Raw genomic sequence first — 24,693 nt, forward strand, 5'->3', positions numbered from 1 at the left:
CTGTGTCACATCTTTATCGTCTTTACCCTCTTGATTCCCAGCCTCAGATGGGGGTATCCAACTAGACAGTTTTGAGGTCGCTACAGCCCTCAGATTCTGGAAGAGGCTGCCCAAAAACAGAGGATATCCTCTTCAATGCTGAGGCCACCTCCTCCCCCATCTCTGCTAAAAAGATCTGCATTAACTCTTCTGTGGTCTGATCACCCATAGCTGGGGTCTCGCTGCTGGTCCTCATTTCTGGGAGGAAGCAACGAGAAGACAGATAACAGAGTCGCCTTCCCAACAGTTCTTTGCTCACTCCAGCTTGGGGGCAGTGTAAAGTCCCACTTTGAAGGTCAGAGTTTTAACTTCATGAGTGCAGATATGCCAAATGCGCATTCCATCTTGGGGTGTGCAATTAACAACAATAACAACTACAATGCCATTCATGGAGCTCTTCCGTGTGCCAAGTGCTTTCTGTCCTTTACCTTCCATTCTTCCATGAGAGCATGTATCCATTATCCCAATTTTATGCAGAAGGATGCTACAGCCTAGCCATGTCCAAGGTCACAGGTAACAGATAACAAATCTGGAGTTCAAACCCATGTCTGACTGGCACCAAGGCATCCTGGGGAAGAGCTGTCTATTGCCCCTGAAAGGTTAGGTGTTGTTCCCAGGACAACCATGGATCCCCTACCTGTCACCTTGCACCCTTGTCTGCCTCCCCTTGTGGTCTGCGGCCCCTTAAGCATGTGGTCAGTGACCCTCATTTCTGTATCTCTAGTCCCCAGCTGACACACAGTAAGGTTTCCCTAAATATTGATTGAATGAAGATCAGTGAACAGAATTACGGCGGAGACAGACTTGGAACTAAGAATGAGTTGGTAATTTCTTGGGATCAGAGCTGCCCAGCAATAGAAGGGGCTGCCTTGGGAGGTATCCCCGTCCCCGAGAGGATCCCAGCCACCTGAGACTGACGATCTCCATCGAGGATGCTGCACAGGGGCTTCTGTACAAGCAGAGGGTTGGCCTGGATGACCTTTCAACTGTGAGATTCTGTGAGGCTGCCGTCCTTAGGAATTGCCGTCTGCTGTGTGGAAGGCACGGGAAGAAAGAAGGAGGCAAGAAAAGGAGGAGAGAGGGAGGGGTGAGTGGGAGATGCCGAGCTGGGGAGAAGAGGGCCTCTGTGCTGTCCTTCGGGCAGGGCAGGTGTAGCCAGGGATGGCAGATGGGACTACAGCTAGAGAAAAATAGCCACATCTCTGCTTATTTGGAGAGGTCATGGGATTGGGGTGGCCCAGTCCCCCCCTCTTGCCAGGGGACACAGGCACATACTAAGGGTATGAGGCTGGGTCCCATGGCTCCCCGGGCACACCCTCCCAGGGACCGGGCCTCATAGAAGTTCCTGAGGATGGAGAAGCAGGGCCGAGAGGCAGAACCGGTCTAGAACCCTGAGTATCCAGCTCTGCCTGGCCTCTGCTGTGTGACTTGGGCATGTCCTGTCTCCTCCCTGGGCCTCAGCTTCTATGCCTGTGACCGCTCTGGCCCTTTCCACTTCTTACTGTGGACCACTCTTTTCCTGCATGGTAGACGGAATTAGCATCTCCATTCTTCTGGGCCCTGCAGTAGTATGATGCAACCACACCCCTGCCCTGGCCTGTGGTGGGTGGGGTCTACTTCCCCACTTCCTGATTCGGGGCTTGGTCATGGGGAATTTGTTGAGCCAATGAGATTTTAGCAAATGAAACACACATAGATTCTTGAAAGGTACTTGCAGAATTGGACCTTTTCGCCAGGAGAAGAATAAGCCTCAGGTAGTGCCTGGTCCAAAGAAGATGCAAGAAACATGGACAGAAGGAATCAACCAGCAGCTTGGAGTCTTGCCAGCCAAGCCCAGTCCTGAACAGCCAAACCCCAGACACCCGCAGACTTGCAAGAAATAAATGCGCCGTGTTTTACGCCACTGAATTTTGGGGCAGTATGTTATGCGGCATTATCATGGTAGTAGCTGACTAATAAATCTTTCCTGGATGCATGGAATCCTGTGCTTTGAGGGGTTGTCTCAGCTCTTCTTCTGCCTGGAGATAAGACCATAGCTTATTGGAGGCACGGGGCAGTTCCCTGCAGCCCAAGGGGGACAGCAGGATGGAGTCTGGTTGCTTTGAGGTTGGGGGTGTCTTTCGGGGAGGCTGGCTCAATGGGGCCTGCTCCGGATAACGAGGGAAGGGCTTCCATCGGCGCTGCTGACCCCACCACCGAGGTCAGGGTGCTGAGTACACCCGGCCTTCTTATTCCAAAAGGAGACACCTTTGCTGGGCTGAGCTTTGAAGAGCCACGTGATTCTGGAGATGTGCTGAGCCTCACGCATCCTACGGTTCATGTTCTGAGGGCCCCAATGGCCCGTGTGAGAGTCAGGGACGAGGGACCTGAGTCTGCTCACTTAGGACTTCACGGCTGATTACATAAGGAAATACAAGCAGCTCTTTAGGCAGTGGGGGATAAGCACGTCCCTCTCAGTGCTGCCTCGGCATCTGCTGGCCCTCCAGGCTCGCCCTGGGATTCTGGGTAGCTGGGGCTGTGGGCATTAGAAGTCTGCGGCTTAGCTTCCAGACTCAGATAAACCTGGCTTTGAATTCCAGGCCTGCTTCTTTCTAGCTGTGTGACCTTGAGCAAGTTGCTCACCCTGACTGAACCTCTGCCACCTCTCCTCTAAAGGGCCCACAACAGTAGTAGACACTCCATGGGGTTGCCATGAAGATGAATGCAAGTCCTGTGCGTGGTGCCTGGCAGAGAAGTGCTTGGTGATACAAGTGAGCAGGGCTATCAATAATAACTCATTCTCATTAGACTCAGGACTTTATCTTCCTCAAGATGCATTCATTCCTTTACTCGGTCCTTCAAAGGCTTTCCATGTGCCAGGCGGGGCACAGAGAGGTCACAGGTAGTCTCTGAGGGGGACGGATCCGCAGGCAGCTGACTCAGATGCTGAGGGTGTGCAGAGACAGCACCACCATCCAGCCCCCTGCAGCTGCTTCCGCTGTTTTGCACCAGCACTTCCAGAAAGATCTCCTGAGAGGTGGCTCTCATTTCTCTGCAGATAGTTCACTTACTTCCCTCCCACTTGGACCTGCTTCCCCATCTTCTGCCCTTGGTGTACATGATTCCAGTCACAAGACAGGTTAAGGCAGCCAACTGGTAGGGTCTGAAAGGGAAGCTCGGCTAATTCCATGGTGGGTGCTGGCCCTGCTGGTGCATGGCCCCCAGACTCTCTTTCCCCACAGACCTCTCCAGAAACCACTGCCCGGGCCGTGCCCTCCCTCTGCCCTGAGTGTTAGGCCCAGATTGGCTCCATGGGGATGAAACCTGAGCTGCAGGGGACACTAGGGAGCTCTGGATCTCCCTCTTCCCTGCCAGTCTCCCAACGTGACAAGTGTCACCCGTTGGGAATGGAGATAGAGAGGGAGCACTCCGTTTGCCAGCCCCTTCCCCCTCCTCCCCCATCACCTCCAGGAGGACTCGGCAAAGGCGAGATGTAGGGTCCTAGCCTAACTTCTTCGGGCCCTGCAATACGAGAGATGGGAAATTGAGGCCCACAGGAGTGAAGGGACCTGTCCCAGCTCACACAACTCAGGGTGAACAGAGCTGCGTGCCAGTCTGGGGATCGGGCCTCTGATTCAGTTCTCACCTAAAACGCTGCTGCTTCCGCCCCTTTTCTGGGTGAGGCCAGGCCGGGGCCCAGCCTCACTACCTCTGCTCCAGAGACAGACAGGCCCTTGACTCACAGGGCCCAGCTTCCAGGCAGCACTCCTACCCCTGCTAGAAGACTGACCTCTGCTTGGCTGGGGGGCCCAGCAGAGGCAGCTGGCTTTTTTCTGGAGACACCAATTTGGTCCTGCCTCACTTTTCTTGTGGAAAGTGGAGCCTGATGGGGTAAGGGAGTGCTTTCCAAACTGTGTTCCTTGGAACCCCTTGGGGGCCGTGGCAGCAGGGCTCCCCTGGGGCCAGAGCACAGACTGAGCGCCTGGAGGAGATTGTAGAGTCCAAAGGATGCAGCAAGAGGAGCACTGGCCCAGGGCACCAAGTGCTGGGCTCAGATCACTTCTCTTCCGCTAACCTGGCGCTTCCTCCTCCCTGGAGGACCCTCAACCGCTCATCTGCGGAAGGAGTATTAACCCTGCCAGATCTGCCTTACAGGGCGGCTGCAGGGAGGACAGCTGTGGAGGCCCTCGGGCAGTGCCACGGCGGGGGCCACAGGTCCAGGAATGTCCCTGAACCCAGGGCTTTGGGACGGGGCGGGAGAGAGGCAGCCGTGTAGCCAGGGCACTGCCCCCTCCTTCCTTCCTTCCTTCCTTCCTTCCTTCCTTCCTTCCTTCCTTCCTTCCTTCCTTCCTCGGAAGTCCCAGAGGGGCCAGAGCCATTACAGAGAAGGGACTTCAAGTCAACAAAGACAAATTGGCTTAATTGACCCAAATTAGCAGCAGGGAGGGCCCCAGTGGCCCAGCTGCTGGTACATTTAATCACTGTCACCCCTGTGTGATCAGGGACAGCCGCCCTTCCCCAAGGCTGCTAGGGTCATCTCCCCTGTGAATGCCGCCTCTCTGGAGTCCTCCATCAGCAGGAAGTCAGGCTGGGACTTTGGGGACAAAGACAGCCTTAGGCCAAGGTCAGAGCACCCTGCGGAGCTAAGCCTGGCTTCAGGAGAGACAGCCTGATCTGGGAGGGGGGCGGCCCCGGGAGCTGGGGGTTCTTCCCAAGCCCCTCATTCTGAGCTCAATGGCCACCCCTTGGAGAGGGAGGGATCCACTGGGGCCAAATGACCAGCAAACCTTCTCAGAAATGCTGCCCAATCCCTGCGCTTTACAGAGGCTCACGGAAGGGAAGGCGCCCCAGGCTCTGGACCGGCTTCTCTCCTCTCTTTCCGCTTTCCACCGTGATGACTGGGGTGATGCTAGGCTGGTGATCAAACCGGGGTCTCCTGCAAACCCTTAGAAGGTTTAGAGCCAGAGCCCTCCTTGGTCTCTGGTGACACCGTTACCAAGATTACTCTTGGCTGTTACTGCCAAAATCCTGTGCCGTGAGAAGGCAGGAAGGACACTCTTTCCCCCACCCCCCAATCCCCTCCTGGTGTCTGCCTGCTCCTTGGTGGGGACCATCCCTCTTCCCTTCCCACAACACCCACTGGCAGCTGGGCCTGGGCCCAGGAGCTCCAGGTCAGCGGTCCTGTGACCTCAGGGCCTCCTGTGACCTCAACCCCTCTCCAGTTGCATCTCTATTTTTCCTGCTTGGAATCTTTGATCTGTCAGACCCGTCTTTGCATCCCCGACCAAGACCTGAGGCCATTCGAAAAGTACCCTCGCGCTCTGTGTACTTCACTGATCCGTCCTGGCCCTGGCCACACGCTAGCCCCTGCCGCTCCCACCCGTGGCTCTGCCTGCCCTTATGCGTCAGCCCTTCTCTGGGCTCTTCCCTCCTGCTTCTCTCCTCATCCGCCACTCAGACCCCCCTCCCTCTGACCACGTTCCTCTCTTTGTCTCCATAAATGCTCCACTGGCTTCAGTCTGGGTGCTGATATTACACAGTACAGACCCCCAAGGGTGGAGTCCGTGCTAGGTTCTTTGAGAGCAGAACATTCTCTCTCTCTCGCTCCAACTTATAAATGGGCCACTTATCAAAAGTTCATTGAAAATTGGCTGTTAGAACTGGGAAACACATTTCCACACCTTTCTCTATAGAGGCAATAATATCAATAACAGTTACATTCCAGGCCAGCCCACCAAAGAGACGTTACCTATAATTAATTCCATAAATATTTATGGAGCACCTACTATGTGTATAATGAGACTGAATAGTGGTTCTAAGTGTGTTACTTTGAGTTCTGGGTCCTGGGACAGAGGACTAAGTGAGGGAGAGAAAGAGAATGAGAGAGAAAGTGAAAAGAAGTCTCTGTGCAAATCATTTAAAAATAGGATAAGTCCAATCATCAAAACCTTTTCCACACTCCTCCTCCTTCCCAAGGCCCCTCTCCTCTGGGGCTTCTAAGTCTCCCCTCCCCACCGGGACTCCCAGCATTGAGGCGACCCCTCTAGGATCATCCTAATTCCAGGAAGCTTTATAGAATGCAGGTTCCCAGGCCCCTCCGCAGCCAAACTAATCCGGAAGTTCTGGATGGGTCCTGAGAGGTGAATCTTACTCTTTTCCCACCCCCTCTACCATTTTTAGGGAGTTGTGCTCTAGCAGTGAGCCTCAATCATGGTTTCCATTTAGAATCACCTGGGAGCCCAGACCACAGCCCAGGCTAGTGAATCCAGAATCTCTGAGGCTAGGACCCAAGGCATCAGCATTCATTCAAAAAAAAAAAATCCTGAATGCGTAGCCAAGATTGAGAACCACTGCCTGGGTTGTTCTATTTCTCACAAAATTTTTCCTTCCCTGCCCCTGCACCCACAGACGACCAAAACTCATACCTGCCCTCTCTCCCCACTCCCCTCCCTCTCTCTGTTTCTCCTTGGGACCCACACTCGTGCCTCCACGGTGACACTATTTCCATCTGCCTGGACTCGGACCAGGCAAGGGTCTGTGGGACCTGGGATGGCGAGTCCACATCTTGGGTCAATACAGTTTGGCTGAACGTGAATATCAGAGGCTGGGGGCCCGAGGCTGTGCTCCTGCAAAAGGGGCTGGATTGGACCGCCCTGCAGCTCTTCCCACTGTGGGGTTAGGAGCTCTGCAGGTCACCACTTCCCCACCCCATGGAAACCCTAAACTGCTGGGCCAGGGCCAGGGCCCACCCTGGGTCTCACAGGCTCACGCTGAGCGCAGGCTCCCACCTCCAAGTTGGTGGAAGGTGATTTCACATTTGTAACAATTATTCACTTAACTGGGTTCCAATTAAATCGGAGAGGAAGTGGAGGGCTGTGTCTGTGTTTGTTCCCCTCCTTCCTCCTTCTGCACATCAAAGAGAGTGCAGGGAGGATGACAAAGGGCTGTGTGGATCTGGAACAATCCCGCCTTCTGTCCTGGGCTGGGCCTCACCTGCCGGCTGCTGAGCGGCTCTCAGGCCTGCCTTTCTACTTGGGGGCTGGACTCATTCAAAGGTCCTAGGGGTTGCTGGCAAGAGCCAGTTCTTTTCACGGGTTTCCCCCGCAACTGGGAAACAGAGTGGGGTCCCAGGGAATCGGTGGCAGAAGTGAAGGGACCACCCCCCATCAACAGCACCACCCAGATTCCTCCAATGGCAGAGTGGCAGGGCCTCAGGGGTGGGCTAAGTGAACCCAGACCTTGCCAGCTAGGCTCTCTGGGGGTCTCCAGGGCTGCCATGGGGTGAGAGGGTGGGGCAGATAACTCAGTGAGACACCGCTGCTCTCCATTCAACCAGCAGCCCTGCTTTGATCTGCATTATATATCATCTGGATTCTATATAACATATTTTGTATGCTATCATATATTATATATTACATATACATTATGCATTTCTCTGGCCAAAAAAGAAAAAAAACCAGAAAATCAATGATTGAGTCCAATCTTATCACATCTCAGAAAGGGAAACTGAGACCCAGAAGGGGGAAGGGACTTGCTCAAGGCCACACCACCATTTTGGGGGCTAGGTTGCTTGGATCAAGGTCTCCTGGCCCTGATCTCAGCCCCCAGTGGCCAGGAGATGGTGGAGCTCCATGGGAAGGAAGTGAGGAGGGGGCTGGATGGAAGGGTGAGCCAGGCTGGGGTCTCGTAGGAAGCACGTCCCTCCCACCTCTGGCCTCTGCTCCCCAAGAGGGACCCCTCTCTGGTCCACACTGAAAAGAGGCCAGGAGATCATGATGGTGACCAGGGGCTGAGGCTGGGTTCATGTCCACAGGGCCCTTTGGCTGGATGCCCTATCCCATGGAGAACCAGGCCATGTCTGGGGGCTCTGGTCACAGGGGTGAGTGCCTCAAAGGGGCCAAATCTACAGAAGGACACACATGTCCGGTCAGCGTCTGGAACACAGTAGGTATTGAGGAAAGCTGTGTAGAATGAATGAATGAATGAATGAATCAATAAAACAGATCTCAGTTTAGGAATCAGGACCAAGATTTCTAATCCGGGGTGAAGGAAGTGAGGGCCTGTAAGGGAACTGGTTGCGGAACAAGGAAAGTTAGAATCAGAGGGGGCTGCCGAGTGCCCCCCGCAGCCCTGCCCAGAGAGAGTCCCCTGACTGATGGGGCAGGCACAGTCTCTCCTGGGGAAGCCCGTAGTCTGATGAGAGAGGCACAGTCTTCTCTGGAGGAGCCCTAGCGTGATGAGGGAGGCCCAGCTTCTCCTGGGAGAGTCTGCAGTCTTGGGGCTAGGGAAAGGAAGGGAAGGATGTTGCTACCCGGGGGAGCTCCCTGTCTCATGGGGGATGCACTTGACTTGGGCAGCCTCTTGCTTGAGAGAGGAGGCAAGGCTGGGTCTCAGAGGCAATGCACCCCTTCCTGGGTGTGTTGCAGAGGGGCATGCGTCTGGGTGCCCAGCAGCAAGGACCTGGGAGCTGCGGCCAGGCAGGAGGAGAGCCATTGACATTCCGGTCAGGCAGCCAGTCGCTGAGTTATTATTATTTCTTTTTTTTTTGAGCTACTTAGAGCAATTTACAGAAATCATTTAGGGGCCATTTAGGGAGAAGAGAAAAGATGAAGAGTTTTAAAGGCAGGGCCCGGGGATGGTTTTATGCAGATCGGCTTTGCAGGGATATGGAGAAGGAAGGAGACTCTGGATTCTGAAGGTTGTGGGTTGGGGGAGGGTTCTGGTCTGACATATCTGCCTGGGATCCCCCCTAGGCAGCAGCCAGGGACCGAGGAAAAGGGATGGCTGGGGGGGGATGTATCTTGGGCAGAGACGGCTGAGACACATGAGGAAGAGGGAAGGGGGCACGGGTGGGTGAGCCAGCCGCCCTGCCTTGGTTTCCCCTTCTGTGATCGGGGCACCTGCATGGGTGAGTTGACCATACTGGGATCAAACTGAATGAGTGTGTCACTTCTTCTATGATATTGGGGCCTGGAGGAGGGGCTTTGGGACCCAGAGCTCCAGAGTCAGGAGATTAGGGCCTGGGGGAGTGGAAGACACAGTCTCTCTGCCTCTTCTTCTTCTGTGACCTGAGCCAATCACTTCTCCTCTCTAAGCCTCAGTTTCCTCATCCACATGATGGGCATCACGATTATCAACTTCGCAGTGAGGATTACCTGTAATAAAGTCATAAAGTGTAGCCATTTTTCAACTGCCAATGGCTCCAGATGCCTCGGTCATGGTTGGGAACAGTGGGACACTTCGAGGTTGAGAACCTGACCTTCAAATACTCACATCTCCTGCCTACCCCCCAGACAGAGAAGTCACGCTTCTAGGGCTGGACAAGGACAAAAGTTGCCTTCACTGGGCTGGTATCAGAGGCCCGAATGGGATGCATGGGGAATGCACGTGTGTGTGTGTGTGTACATGCGTGTATGATGTGGAAGAGGAGAGGCGGGGGTCCTAGGGAGGGGAGCGTAGGGAAAATGAGAAAACCAGTCATACATTTAGCAAAGTCTTCCCCACAGTTCACATTTCGTGCTGTTTGTGATGCGATTATTGGAGATGGAATCTGGTTACTCCATGTAAACATCATGCCTGCTGGGCTCTTCCCCTGGATACGCCCCTGGGGAAGCTAACTGGGGGTTGGGGGGAGCCCCAATCTGTGACCAACCAGCTTCCTCCAGCAATAGTTGACCACGCTGCCCCCAACCTCCAACACCTTCATGCAAAACCTCTGAAAACACAACAGCAAGCCCACTGGCCTGAGAGCAGGGACCTGAGTCTCAGGTCCGGCTCTGCCACGCCTGACTGCTGTGTGCTGGGCTAAGATCGTTCCCCTGTCTGGACTTTCATCTCCCCATCTTTCAGATAAGGATGGTTCCAGGATGAGAGGGGCCTGAAGCTCCCATCTACCTCCCCTAACTTTAAGTATCTCCCCCCACTGAGTAGCCCCTCTGCGCCACAGTCCAGGGAGAATTTCAGAGTGCAAACCAACAGGCGCTGATGGAGGGCTAGCTGCACGCAGGGCACCACTCAAGGAGGTTCACACTCTCTCTCTTCCCTTTGGCCAGTTCTTTAGCAGGGAGGGTACTGATAGCATCTCCTGTCTATCCAGCCTCTGGGCAGTGCTGGGTACTTTACACATCAGCTCATTGAATCCCCATGATCTGAGATGCAGGTGCTGTTTGTTATTATCCCACTTTACAGATAAGAAGCCTGAGGCTTAGGGAACAGAAGTGACTCCCCCCAGGTCGGTAACAGAGTAGAGGTTTCCTGGCTGCAGTGCTGTAGTCTTTCCACTGCTGTAGTGGGTGGACAAAGGTCACCCCATGTGGCTGCTCCACAAAGGTCACCCCATGTGGAGCTCAATGCACCAGGTCACAGAGATTTTGGCAGTGGTTGCCCCTTTCCGAAATCCAGGTGAGCCAGTCTCTGTTTGCCTTCCCCTCTGCCCCCTGCACTGAAATTGTTTGCATCCTCGACCCACATTGGCTGGTAACCGTGTCTTCCTGCCGTATGATCAGTGTTTGTCACAGTGCTTGGCTTGGAGCAGGTGTTCAAAAACAAGAGCTGAATCAACCTGTAGCTACTTTTTACTGAGCACTTACTACAAGCCAGGCTCTGCTCCAAGCACATTCCATGCATTTATTATTTATTCACTACCCCAATCCTGTGAGGAGGGTACTCTTATTATCCCATTTTATAGATGTGGAAACTGAGTCACAGGGCAGTGACGTAATTTTTCCAAGACCGCAAAGCAAGGATATGGCAGCTGATTGTGACTGAAGGCAGGCAGGCGGGAAGGAATAAACATCCCCCCCTCTGGTCCCTGTCACTCATTTAGCGCCCAGATGTTTCTTCTGGGTGGTGCCCCAGGTGGAAATGGTGAGAGGAGGGGAAGGAGCAACGTTTCTATTCATTCATTTCACACAATAGGTACTGAGCATCTTCTCTGGCGAGGCACCGGTTCAGGAGTTGGGAATACAGCTGTGAACAGAATAGATGTGGCCCTGCTCGTGGGGCTTCCATTCCAAGGGGAGGAGGTGTCAGTCTATGAACAAGCAGAAACATAACTATACAGTATGTCAGGGGGAGAAAAATGGAGCAGGGTCCGGGCAGAGTGAGGGGCAGGCAGGGCTGTTTTAAGTAGGGCGAGGCTGGGAGGGCCACCCTGGTAAGACGCATTTGAGCGCGGACCTGAAGGAGGTAGAGGGGCGATGAGTCATGCTTATTTGGAGGAAAAGACCAGGCAGAGGGGTAGCAAGGACCTGAGGCTCGGCGCCTGGCATGGGTGAGGACAGCAAAAAGGACAGTGTGGCCGGAGCTGAGTGGGTGACAGGGAAGATATGGCCAGAGAGGTATTGTCAGGAAAAGGGACACTTGTGTGGCCTGTCAGCCCCTGCAGGACTCTGGCTTTCACTCTCAGTGAGTTCAAGGTGACTTGATCGGGCCTATGGTCTATAGCATCTCCTGGAAGAGGGGGAAGGAGCGTGGCCTCTGGGGGGCATCTGGGAGCTGCTGCCTGCATGAATGGGAGTCCCCAAGGCCAGCATGAGCCATGCCAGGGCTGGGGAGGAGCTGAGAGGGCTCTAGGCTGGGCAGGGACTCTCCGAGAAGGACCCCAGAGAGTCCCCAGGGCTCACCGGTCCCCAGAGCACTAACTCCAGGGCCCCGAAAATACCTCCAAGGGGAGAATGTGGTAGGGCCCTTGGGGAGCTCCTAGCCCTGCACCTTCCAGGATGGCAGACATTTGCCACGTGTGGCTATTGAGCAGTTGAAATGGGGCCAGTTGTGATGGAGTTGCGATGTGTTGCTGACAGTGTAAATTGCATGGGGTGTTTCGAAGATGTAACACAAAAGGGAGAAAAAAGAATGTAAAAATCTCATTAACTATTTTTACACTGATTACATGTTGAAATGATCATCTTTTGAATATTTTGGTTGAAACATACTACTAAAATTCATTTCACCTGTTTCGTTTTACTTTCCTCACGTGGTAACTAGAAAAATTGGAATTACACATGTGGCTCGTGGTACGTTTCTGTTGGACGGCACTGATGCAGCACGGCAACCCTGCTCTCGCGGGCAGGGAAACTAAACTGCAGCAGGAGGAAAAGATTTGTCTGAAGGCAAGCAGTTGGCTGAAAGAACACCCGGGACAGAGGAACCCGGTGGGAGGCTGGGGAGACGAGGGTCCTCTGGGTGGACTGGGACATTTGAGCGACTCCTAAGGGCTCACGATGAATTATAAATGGTTACAGAGACCACGCACTGAGTTCTGCCTGTTCTCCTTACCCAGCCCCCCACACCCCTACAGGATGGGCAGCGGGAGGGGTCAGCTCTGGGACCAGGGTGTCCACGAGCTTTCAGGCTGCAGGATGCAGCAGCAGAAGTGCTTCAGAGATGCCTGTGCTCTGTCAGAATCTCCCTGTATCCTTACACCTGATTTCTGGCAATGGCACAGGCTGCCTGCCCTGATGGTGTACAGGTAGCCTTTATGCCCACCTTGGGGGCTGCCATAGAGGAGATGCAAATATTGGGAAGCCGTGGCCTCAAGGGCCAGGTACCCACCCTGGCATTGTGTGCTCTGGGTCCAGCTGCATTCCCAGGAAGGCCTCCTCCGCCCTGGGATGGAGAGACCCTGGAAAGTGGGGGCGATGCTTGAAGCTGTTTTCCTGGGAAGGGAAGGAGGGAGGCAGGGGGGAGGGAGAGGGGCCGGCAGCTGGCCACTGTTGTTTTTAAAACAAGCAACATGTTGCTAGGAGGCATCGAGGGTAAAAAAAAAAAAATAAGACCCCAAACAAAACCAAACCAAAAAACCCAACCACCAGAAAACAGCTCTCCGGGAACTCTTTGGCACTGTCTTAAACATGCTTCCTGGCAGTGAGGCCTGGCACCGGGCAAGAAAGGAAGGAAACAAACCTGCTGATTGTTTCCTGAGCCCCTCGGGCAGGCACACAGCTTCTGTTCTGGGCACGTCCATGTACACTGGTTTCTTATCCTTATGGCAGCACAGCAGAGAGAAGTGATGCTATTATGCCCATTCTGCAGATGGGGAAGCTGAGGCTCAGGGAGACAAGGCAGGCAAGTGCTCCCGGGTAACCTAGCGACACAGCAGCAGGGCTACGATTCCAACCTATGTTTGGTTTTGGGCGACTCGAAAACCACAGTCTGACGTGACTGGCTTCTTCTGAGGCTTTCCTGGAGCCTCAGTCACTGACAGTGACCCTGGATGGATCGGACCCCTGAGCTTCTGGCTGCCAGGGTGAGGGAAGAGGAGGGAGGCTGGGCCTCTATTAAAAATTGTGAGAGAGATCCTGTCTGTCTCAGTGCTCTCACTGGGCCACCTTCCCCAGTACTCCTGACCAGACAATAAAGACATTCCCGTCCCCACCCAAGGGGGTCAGAACTGGCTGTGAGCCACAGGCAAGTCCCTTCTGCTCTCTGGGCTTTAGCTGCTAAAATAATAAAAAAGCTCCAAATACTGAGCCGTACGCTACAGGCTCCCCATTCGCCATCCTATCTTACAGAGGCGGAAACCAAGGAGTAGAAATGAGAGGTCAGGCTGCTGCTAAGTGGCAGAGCTGGCGTTCAGATTCGTCTCCCCGGTTGTCTGCCATGTGTCTGATGACTTCTAATGGTCATTCCCCATCCCAAGAGCCCTCACTCCCAGATCAGCTGCTGGAACAGCTTCCTTCAATATTGCTCCAATCTGCAAATTGCCCTCAGCTAAGTCATTGTTGCTAGATCCCTGCTTTGATCAAGCCACTCCCTCACTCCACAATACTCCACAGCTCCCCAGTGCTCCAGGGAGCACAGGGTCAAAGTTCTGAGAGGTCTTAAGAGATCATCCAGGTAACCCTGCATTTAGCCCCCTTGCCTGCTATTCCCTCACAGGCAGCTGTGGCTCTTCCCATGCTGGACTCAGAGCTGGTAGGCTAGGGACCATTTTTGCCCTATGTTTCTGTCTTCCTCAGGGTCTCGGACACAGAGTGGATGCTGACTGATTAGTCTTAAGAGGCAGAATTCTTGAACCTGGGTTAAGGCCTTCTGCAGTGGCACCTCTTCCATGAAGTCTTCCTTGATTTCTCTAGCAGATACGAGATTTCTCCCTTCATAACCCTGTATCCCTTCCAACGTGTCTATGGCAGAATTTTATCACAATCTGTGGAGAAACAGCTCATCTCCCCAGGACAACGCCTTAGAAGCTCCTCGTGGGACAGGCCCTGTATTTTCTTCATTTTCACACTTAACACAGTGCCTGGCATGTGCTGATAATATTAATAACAATCATACTGAGAGCTATCATTTTCAGACACTCTGTGCCAGGCACTATTCTCAATATCTGACTTGGAATAATGACTCATCACAACAACCCTCTAAGTTGGGTATTTTTATAATCATTTGCAGATGAGGAAACATGCACAGTGGTTAAGTAACTTGCCCAGAAATCACAAGGGGATGGACAAAGCCAGGCAGGTTGGTGTTAGAGCCGAGTGCAGGGAAAAGGTGAGGGTCAAGGAGAACTATGAATGTAAGGAGAGACCGAACAGTCTGCTGGCTCCAAAGGTGCCCAGCACAGGGCATGGCACATATTAGGTGCTCAGTTAGTAGAAGTGACTATTAAGATAACTAGATAGTTCAAAAGCTGCTCGGACCCAGGTGGGTGGTCGGCGGGCGCTGGGTGGGGAAGGGCTTCCCAGGCAGGAGCACTGCAGCCCAGTGGGGAGCTCAGTCCTCTGCACCAAGCCAGCCCCACTCCCACCCCGGCTTCTCACCCTGCCACCTCCCCCAGCTCCAGCTCCCTTTCCTCAGCATCTCAGACCTCTCATGCACGGGGCTGGCGGTTGGCAGTTTTTCTCCTGTCGGGAACAGCCACAGAAAACTGAGATCATTTCTCTGCTGTGTTGGCAGCTGAGAAAATGGCAATTTTTCCTATTTCCAATCCAAGAGTTCCTTCCTATTGGACAAAGGCCCCACGTGCCTGTCTCTCCCCAGAAGGGACAGGGCAGGGGAGACTGGGGTGACTTGGGGAGACTCATGACAGGGCAGTGGGTCAGCTCAGGGCAGGTCACCTCGTTGGCTAAGAGGCATGGGCTGCAGTGGTCTTGTGGTGGCAGGGGTCCAGTCGTGGGAGGAAGGGGCCACCAGCTGAGCACTTGCAGACGTAAGACAGGGACAGGCAGAGAGGTCAAAGCAACAGGTAATCCGGAGTCGCTGTGGGACTTCTCAGAGATCCAGGCAGACTGGATTTTGCTGCAGCCCCATTTTACGTACAGGAAGCTCGAGTCCATGGAAGAGGTCTGGATGGCCAGATAGCTAATTCGGCTGGGCGGGTCTGGAAGCCAGCCTTGCAAATCCTTGGATGGTCTCTGCAGCAGTCTGCCCCCTGCACACCCTGGTCCTGCCTCCGATGGGGTGGCCGCGCCGTGGCAGGAAAGACAGCCACAGCCAAGATTGTGCGGGGCAAGGAGCTAAGGAGAGCAGACAGAGGTCCCCTCTGTGGCACAGGGGGTGGGGTCCCTACCCCCACAGGTCGGGGGCTCTGCCAGCCTGCAGCTGGCAGCAGCTCAGGTCACTCTCACTCCAAAGCCCGCTATGGCTCCCCAGTTCCCTCAGTTTACCGGGTAATCTTCTAGGGCCTCCCTTACCTACTTAATCTCCCTGCACCCTTCCCAGCCTGCACTGTGTTCCAGCCCCTCTGGCCTCCTTGCTGTCTTGAATGGTCCAGCTTGAATGGACCTGCCCTAGGACTGGTCCCAATGTGATATCCAGTTATTCGCTTAGTATGCTCCCTTGCCTCCTTCAAGTCTGCTTAATAACATTTAATCAAGTGAAGATTCATTTTAATACTGCACAACCCCTCCCAACACACACACACACACACACACGCTGGGATTCCCATTTCCCATACCCTACCTTTCTTTTATTTTCCTCAGCTCTTGTTGCCTTCTGACATATAATTTACTTATTGTATGTATTTATTATTTACTGTGGCCTCCTCTCTGCCCCCTGCAAGAATAAAGGCTCCATGAGTGCAGGGCTTTTTGCTGTATTCGTGGATTAAGACCAAGTGCCTGGAACAGTGCCTGGCCCACAGTAGGCAATAACTGAATACTTGCTGAGAGACAGGGAAGCGGTCTGTGCGTACACGTATGTGCACAAGTGTACATTCAGCGACTCGTCTGACAAATTGTTAAATGCCTACTTTATTCCAGAGATCCCAATAGACCCCGGGGGATACATCACCGGGAAGAGGGCACACAACTTCCAGGTCCATTCAAGTTTAATGCCAGCGAGGGGGCCAGGCAGTGCAGTTTACAAAGAGAGCAAATTGGAAATGAGTGGCTGGGGTTGGTGGGTCTTTGTTTAACTCAGAATCAGGGAAGGCTTCCAGGAGGAAGTGTGGATCCACTTGGGTCTAAAGGCTGAGTAGGAGATGGGGCAGAAGAGTGTTCTGGTCAGAGGGAACAGTACATACAGAGGCTCTGACATGGAAAAGCACGTGACCCATGTAAAGGACTGGAGAGATGAGTGCAGCCAGATGGGTGGGCCTCGCTCAGGTATGCGGGCGCGTGGCTGTCAGTCCCCATCTGTGCTTATTCCCTGTGTGCATGAGACAGAGGGGTACGTCAAGGAGACCTCTGTATTCATGGTCAGAAAACCTGACCTCAAGAGCTGGTGTGGCCAGGTCTCCATTGAGCCTCAGCTTTACCCTCTGTGAAATGGGATCCTAGTTGCTGCCTTTACCTGGCGGTCACTGGTCTCCCAGTGACCAAATGAGATCATGGATCTAAACTCCAAAGAACTGCTGGGACCCTCAAGTGTACGGGTGAGTGCCCGTGACCGTGTGGGTGTGCATTTGAGTGCGCTGCACTGCCAGCTCCCACCGACACCTTTCTCCTGCCGTGACAAGTCTGCTGCATCATCTGTACCAAGCCACCAAAAATACATTTGCTCCTGGCCCTGAGCCAGGCTCCCCACCAGCCTTGGGGGCTGAGGGAGGGTGGGTGGAGGCCTGCAAGGTGCGGTCCTACAACCTCTGGGCAAAGGCGGTCATCTTGTCTCTCACCATCGGACCCTCAATGTGCAAGAGGACAAAGGCCACCTCGGAGGGCTGGGGCTGTGCCTCCCTCAACAGATTAGGGCCTCTCTGAAGATGGGAATGACTCCCTTGTCATAGCGATCCCCAAGGACAGGAACCATTTCCCCTCCTCCCCTTCTCTCCCGCAGAAAAGCAGAGAGATTGTCACTCAACGTGACTCTGGCTGATTCTGTTTAAGGGCTGACCACCTCTGGGGCTGTGTTCCTGGGGAGGGGTTTGGGCTTGAGGGTGTCCTGGTTGCCTGTTCTCTCCCAGGGTTAAGGGCTCGCCCTGTAAGGTCTGATGCTGTCCAGACCTGGATCCTTGGATGGGGTGCCTCTGAGAACCTGGACCATTTTGAGTGTCATCCATTTATCCAGGTGATCCTGGGCACATCACTCTCCCAGCTCTGAGGATCCTGAGAGGTGGGCTCAGGAAACAGAGAGAAGCTGAGAAATTCCTCCTGCCCATCGCCCTTCAGTTTAAATTGAACAGGAAGTCACTCAAGAGAAGAGAGTAACCAGTTGCCCACTCTCATGGGCCAAAAAAGGTGTGGGTGAGAATGCAGCAGGAAGGATTCAAGTCTGATAAAAAGCAGAACTTTCCAAAGGCAGATAATTATCTAGATAATTTGGACCTAAAAGGGTTTTCTTCAATTACCTTTTCTACCCTTTTTTTCTTCTGCACTGAATTATTCATTCTTGCGTTCATTCATTTGTGCAACAAGCATTGAATAATCCAGGTAATTGCTTCCATTTTCCACTTCATCCTGCTTGGTTGTCTGACAGCCAGCAGGGCCTGGGGCGGTGGAGTGGAGGGGGGGGACCTGGGGGGGAGGCGGTGGAGGAGGAGCAGAGAGGGGCAAACTTGGCAGAGGAAAGGAGATAATGATTTCTGGACCCTCAGCCTATCTCCCAAGAGTGGCTTGTCCCCTCTGTTACCACACCGGCCTCACCTGTCTTAGTGCGTGCCCCGCCCCCTCCCCGGCAGCCCGTTGGTCCTCCAGAGACTGATGCCGTAGCTGGCAGAGAGTCGGTGCTCCCCGATACACAGCCCCATCCTTGGGGACTGCTGGAGTATGGCACCGCCAGCTGAATTGATGATAAGGAGGCCCACTTTTCATTTAAAACGACAGAGCAAGAAAATAGAAAAATTAATTTATTTTCAAAAAAAAAAAAAAGTCACCCCACAACCGGTTCATTAATCTCGTATTAAAATTCTGTGCTGAGCACTGGCAAGGAAGAGGTAAGGAAGACCCTGGGGAGGAAACGGGGAGGAAGAATCCTATCCATTTGCTAGCGTCTGTGGCTGGCCTCTGTGGAAGGAGCATGGGTGTGGGGTGGAGAGACAAGGGAGATGACAAGAGGCTTCTCTGTGGCAGAACAAGTGAGCTGGAAGGGGGCTTGGCGGGCATCGCCTCCTCTCACTCTGCAGAGGAGGAAAACAAGACTTGGAGAGGGAGGTGACTGTCCTGTGGTTACGCAGCAAGTTGATGACAAAGTCAGGATCTGAACCTCTAAATGATGGGTCCCAGGGATCCAGAACGCCTTGAATTTCAGAATGGGGGCCTTTTTCTCATCTCCCCAACTGCACTTCAAGCTCATGAAAAGGAGTCGAAGATCAGGTTTTGAGCCCCTCCATGTGCCCTCTGTAGTGCTTGGCAAGGTTTATTAACACTACTGGTGATTGATTACCTCGACTGCTTGGGACCCGAGGCTAGCTTGAGGCCAGAGATCTTTGTATGAAGCCGAAGCCTCAGACAGAGGGGACGACAGAGGTGGTGGAATCTCTGCCGAGGGGCCTGGAGCAGACTTCCAATCTAGGAAACCCCTTTGGGCTCTGGTGCTAGTCCTGGTTCCAGAATGAACTGGCAGGATGACCTTGGCCGGTCCCTTTCCTTCTCCGAGTGTCCATTTCCACATCCGCACAAAGGTAGGATTTGCAGGTTCTGTGATCTCTTTTAGTTTCGGTGTTGTGAACGGCCATCATTGTGGGTAGGGCAACGAAGAGAGACCACCGCGCCCCCCATCCCCTCTGCCCCAGGTTGGAGTTGGTGCCTCTCCAGTTCTCAGATTCTGCAGCATCACAAGCACTCACTACCGATCTCAGGCCTGGGATCTATCACTTTCAGACAAGCCCCCAGGGAGGGCTTAGGAGATGCCCGGGTCCCGTTCTGGTGTTCCAAAGTGGCCTTCCCTCCTTCAGCCAAGCACTATCCTCAGAATGGATTCCAATGCAGCTCATTTTCTGCCACCAAGTTTATAACACATCCCCACCTACTGGTCTTAAACATTAACAAGGCTGTGTTGTGGCATAGGGCTCCATGTGGCCAGGAAGATGGGTGTGTGTAGAGGGGGAAGGGGGAAGCATCATTCCTCACTCCCAGTGGTGAGGGAGCCTCCCAAGGCCAGCACTGACCCTGTCCTCCTGCTGTGTCCTCCCTCCATCTCCAAAGGAGCCCAGAACGTGGGTAATCGGTGGGCTGGGGAGAGCACAGACACATCCCGGAAGAGAAGTCAGGCTGGTGACCACAAAGGTGAGGACACATGCATTTGAGATCATGTATTCGGAGCATGATGGGACACTACATTCACATCCGTGTTACAACACGTCACCCCAGACACGTATATCCTGTACGGGCCACTCGAGGGGTATGGCACGGCTCTTTCCCATCCCCTTGCTCTCTTCCTGGTGTCTCTGTCTGTCTCCTTCCCCTCCCCTCTTCTGCCTCACACCCCAGAGCTCCCTTTTCAACTGACACTGCGAGGGCCCCCAACAGAGTTATGTTCACACCCCATTCATTTCTTTTGAGTGCCTACTATGTGTCAATCACTGGAGAGTGGGGCAAAACCGAAGAAGCCATGGCTCTTGCCCTAAATGCAAGTGTGTGGGGATCAGGAGGGGTACATGTATAGATATGCCCATAAATATGCCCACACACACACTGCCGTTCCTGAGGAGTGCTGGGAAGGCAGCATGAAGGGCCAAGGCAGCACAGGAAAGAGACCAATTACTTCTGTTGGGGGTTAGGAGCTGCTGATGAGCAGCCAAGGGGTAATCTAGGCAGACTCCCTGGAGGAGGTGATGTTTCAGTTGGGCTTTGAAGGCAAGGTAAGGATTTCTGGAGGCAAGGTATTCCAGATGAAGGGGCTGGTGGGTGCAAAAGCAGAAAGGCAGGAAGGTGAAAGGAGCAATATCTCATAAGATGCACGAAGGATGGAGAGGGGACAGTACCGCAAAAGTGAAGATGTAGATTGAGACAAGATCACAGAGGGCCTTGTATGTTGAGGGGGCAAAGAGTGTATTCTTGATCCTACAGGCAGTGGGGAGCCAGTGAAGGTTACTGAGTAGGAAGCTGACATAATCAGTCCTCTAACAGGTTAAACAACCACCATGCCTTGCTAAACTCCTATCCAAACTAGAAATGGAGCAGAACACCTCCCCAGAGACCAGATGAAGGAAAGTGGCCTTCTCGGATGGTTTCTGGCAGAAGCCTTGAGACTGACAGCAGTGTAGGGCCTGCCACCCCAGAGGCTGAGCTGGGCCCTGAAAGGTAGTGGGACTCCGTTCACACATGGTATCTGCCCAGCAGTCCTGGCAGAGAGTGAGAAGGGGAGGGATGGGCCAGGGGCCACACTGCTTGGGGAAGATGGGGAACATGAGGGAGGCAGCCCGAGGTCACCCTGCCCGATGGCGCCAGAGTCAGAAACCCAGGCTATTTGGCTCCCGGTCTGGCTGTGTGGTCAGAGCCCTGTGGCCTCGGTAGCCTGCCAGGCACGAAAAAGTGCAACTGTACTCCCGCTCCAGCATCTTTGAAGAGCCCTGAAAACCCTACCAAGAGTTAGCTTGAAATGAGACTAAATCCATGTACCCTTTTCCTGATAAAGGCATGGTTTGGGTGGGTGGGTGTTAGGTATTCCTGAAGGGGAAACCCAGGTGAGATGGTATTTTTGCGGGAGGAACTTCTTTGGCCTTATCCATCTGGGAGGGGGGTCCCCAAGCTTTGAGCATCTGCTGGTACCCTTCCCTAAGGAAGGGGAGTCTGAGGCATGGGCTGGGGATTCAGGGAAGAAACTTGGAAAGGGAGACAGATAATCAGGAGGGGGAAATGCCTGCCCAGTGGGGGACCCATGCTCCACCTCCTCAAATAGCTTCCTTCTAATCACCAGCCAATCCTGGGCCCTGGGTGTCCCGCGCACTGTGCTAAGCGCTGGCTGTGTGGGGGACAGAGCAGTATAAGCCCACCAGCTGCCTCCACCACTCCAGGACTAACTGGGTACAGAGAAGACACCGACATCTAAGGAGAAGAGGAGGCAGATTTATTCCAAGAGAAGCAATGCCAGGACAGCAAGGCTACTGGGGCTGGGTTTTAGGATGCCGACAAGATTCTGGCAGGTGAGGGAGGGGAAAGGATCCTTAATTGGAGGCTGAGGGGTCAGAAAGGTGGGCCGTCGGAACCCAATAAGAGTGTCTGAGCTGCCTGGAGGTGAGGCCATGGCTGGGCTTTCGGAAGGGAGCTCTGGGAGCAAGACGCAGGGGATGGGGGCAGAACCACGCCTAGACCCAGGCCTGAGCTGGGTTTCCTCCTGCTGCGCCCCCAAACTCCCTGCTCACTGGGTCCGGGTCACAAGCCTAGCCCCTGCAGTTCCAGTGCGCAGACATCCAGAGTCCCCTCTCCCCACCTCCTCCCCGCCCTCAGTCTTGCACACGGAGCCCGAGATTTCTGGTTCCCAGCAGCACTCCCCCTGCCCAGTCTTCTGATAAAGAACTGAGGTTGGCTGTGCCTGGTGAAATGAACGCAAAACAGCCCCCCAACCCCGAGCCACCCCCTCCCTGAAGCCGGGGAGAACCAATCTACTCGTAGAGGGAGGTCAGCCTGTTCCCCACCCCATCCTAGCCTCAGGACCCTAGCTTCCCTGAACCCATCCTTCTCCTTATTCTTTCAACCTTGAGAAGGCGCCTCGGTCTGGGTGAGAGAGGCCGCTGGTTAGAGACCTTGGGCGCGCTCACGGCCCGCCGGGCAGGCTCCTAGGGACCGGGCAGCCGTGGGCAAAAGCTGAGCAGAGCACATGGAAGGTCCTCCGCCAACGCGGAGAGCCCACTGCCCCCTCCATGCTAGCCCCTCTCCAGGCTGTCCAGGCTCATCCCTCGGCGTGGGGCAGCCAAGTCCCCCATCCCTTGCTGGTTGGGGAACTATGTGCCCGCTCCGTTCGTTTCCCGTTGGGAGGGGGCAGAGAGCCTCTCTTTCTCCATTCTCCCCTCCCCCCCCCCAGCTCTCTCCCTCCCTCCTCGGTCAGCGCCCCTCGCCTCCTGGAGCGCCTCCAGCTTGCGGAAGGCCCGCTGCAGCCTCCTCCCGTCGGATCTGAGTTCCCACTCTGGGGGGCTGTTCCGCGACCCTAGGTCCCCCACCCATATCGCTGCTGTCCCAGTGCCAAAGCGCGCCAACCCCGGCTCCTCCCTCTCCCACCCCCTTTACCGCGGAGCCCGGGGCGAGCCCGGGGAGCAGACGCAACAGATTGCAGAACGCGAGAGCGCGGAGCCCGCTCGCTCCGCCCGCGGCCCGCCGCCCGGGCCTGCGCCCGCTGCCCAGACCCCCGCCCTCTGGCTCGGCTAAGCCGGCCATTTAGATGCAACTCACAGGACGGCGGGCAGGCGATCCCCGGGCCCCTGTCCACTTCCCTTCTCCAGGACCGCCGCAGGAAGCGAGGCAGCGGGCGGCGCGGCCCCGCACCGGCCTGCGCGCCAGGGGCGGGGGTAGACACGATCCCCGCGGTCCCCAGCAGCCCTCAGCCCCGCCGGCTGCCGGGCTGGGAGTGGCAGGAGGGGCGGCCCGGACGCGATCCAGCGGATCCCTCGGGTCCCTTTAGATTTCCGTGGGCGGACACGCCCCCAGACTCCCGGGTTTGGACCCTGCTCTCTAACCAGGAGGAGGTTGGAGCGGTACCCCCTCTCGCCCTTTTCCGGCGCCGTATTCGGTCCGCAGGGCGGGCCTCGCAGCCTCCGCTCCCGCCGAAGGGTTTGGGGGCTGGAGGTAACTCGAGCTGCCGCCCGAGATGCTAAGCTGGGAGCGGCGGCTGCGAGTCCGGGGGTGGAGGTTCTCCTTCTCCAGGCTCCTCTCTGCCCCCTCCAGCGGCTCCCGCCGCATCTTCACTCCCGAGTCCGCGCCGCGATACTCACCGTGGGCAAGCAGCGCCGAGAGGCAGAGCAGGGCGGCGCCGCCGCGGCCCGGCATCCCTGGGGCCATGGCCGAGGAGGGAGCGGGAGGGGGCCGAGGGGGCACGGTCGACGACGACTTGGGCCCAGGCTGGGCTTGGTCACATCCAACTTAGGGTGGCCGTGGCGCCCGGCTGTCTCTGCTGAGGTTCTGGGGGCCAGGGAGTGCAATTCGGGGACACTTTGAGGGGAGGGGGCGTCCCGGGCGCCGCCGGCTACACCCTCGGAACTGGTGGGGTCGCAGCACCAGGCGGGAGGAGCTCCACCTCCCGGCTGGTGCCCCCTGCAGGATCTGTGCGGCTAGGGGGGAGCCGCACGTGCGGCCCTGGGGCCGGGTGGCCACTGGCGTCTCGCGGGTTGCCTAGGGCCAAGTGTCGGTTTCCACAGCCCCGCGGTCCGGCTCGAATCCGAACTCGTTCGAGGGTGCAGATTTCCGATGCAAACCCCAGTTTCTTCGGTTTCGGTAGTAACCCCACATAGATAGCGCGGCTTCCTTCCTCTGAGCGCCCTGCAGCCGCAGCTCCAGCATAAAAATCCCAGGTTAGGTGCAAATGAATGATTTCTTTCGCAGAGAAAGAGAAAATACAGGCAACTTTAATCCATCTGGAGAAGGAAAAGTTTCCGTGCAGTGATGAGACCGGCGACGCGGGTCGCCACGACCCGAGGCAACGCCCGGACCGAATGCCCGAGATGGGCAGCCCGCGGCTTGTGCCCTCGCCGAGCTCCCTGCTTGGCTCCAGCGCGCTATCGCCAGTCTCGATCAGGGCCCGGGCTCCACGAAGGCAGGCTCAGCGCCGCCTGCCTGGGCAGCGGCACCGCGGCTGGCGCGAGGGTGGCGCGGCCGGAACGGGCTGCCCCATGGAGATGGGGTGTGGAGAAGCGAGTGAGCGGGAAACCCGGCTATTGCGCCTGACCCCAGCCCTTCCTGCCCCGTGCGCCGACTCCAGCCTCCTGGCCGTGAGCGTCGTAGGATGGAGAGGGGCTCGGCCAGCCCGCGGCAGCCCCGGGTCGCCCCCCTCTCCTCCCAGGTCTCGCTGTCTCAGCAGAGGGCCACGCTGCTCCGCCTCGCTCCTCGCCTTCCCCGGGGGAACCTGAACAAACCTTGAACTTTTCCGGGGTTCAGAGTCTCCGATGTCTCCTCCTCCCCGCCGCCCCCGCCCTGCCCCCGGATGCCCGATGTCTCGGTGCAGCCGGGCATCTGCTCGCTCGCTCTCTCTCTCGGAGTCAGTTTGGGTGAGCGGAGCGCCGCGCCTGCCTGGGCTGCGGGCAGCGAGACCCGGGCGCCACGCCAGGGGCCGGGGCACCGGGCGCCCGCGCAGCCCGCGGCCAGGGAGGCGGCAGCTGGTTCCTACGGAGCCGAGTGGAGAGGAGGTGCCAGCAGGGGGGCCGGCTCCCCA

At 55.6% G+C, this 24,693-nt stretch overlaps 1 protein-coding gene across 1 annotated transcript in view; it reads right to left on the reverse strand.

Annotated features, from left to right (window-relative positions):
- TMEM132E (transmembrane protein 132E) overlaps positions 1-24,420 on the reverse strand; it is a 52,485-nt gene extending 28,065 nt beyond the window's left edge. Inside the window, exon 1 of the mRNA XM_036835418.1 lies at positions 23,261-24,420. Coding sequence (XP_036691313.1) covers positions 23,261-23,327 — 67 coding nt within the window. The 5' untranslated portion in view covers positions 23,328-24,420. The remainder of the gene's footprint in view (positions 1-23,260) is intronic.
- Positions 24,421-24,693: the final 273 nt, after the last annotated feature.

Source organism: Balaenoptera musculus, chromosome 20 (genome assembly GCF_009873245.2).
Source record: "Balaenoptera musculus isolate JJ_BM4_2016_0621 chromosome 20, mBalMus1.pri.v3, whole genome shotgun sequence".
Classification (NCBI taxonomy): Eukaryota; Metazoa; Chordata; class Mammalia; order Artiodactyla; family Balaenopteridae; genus Balaenoptera; species Balaenoptera musculus.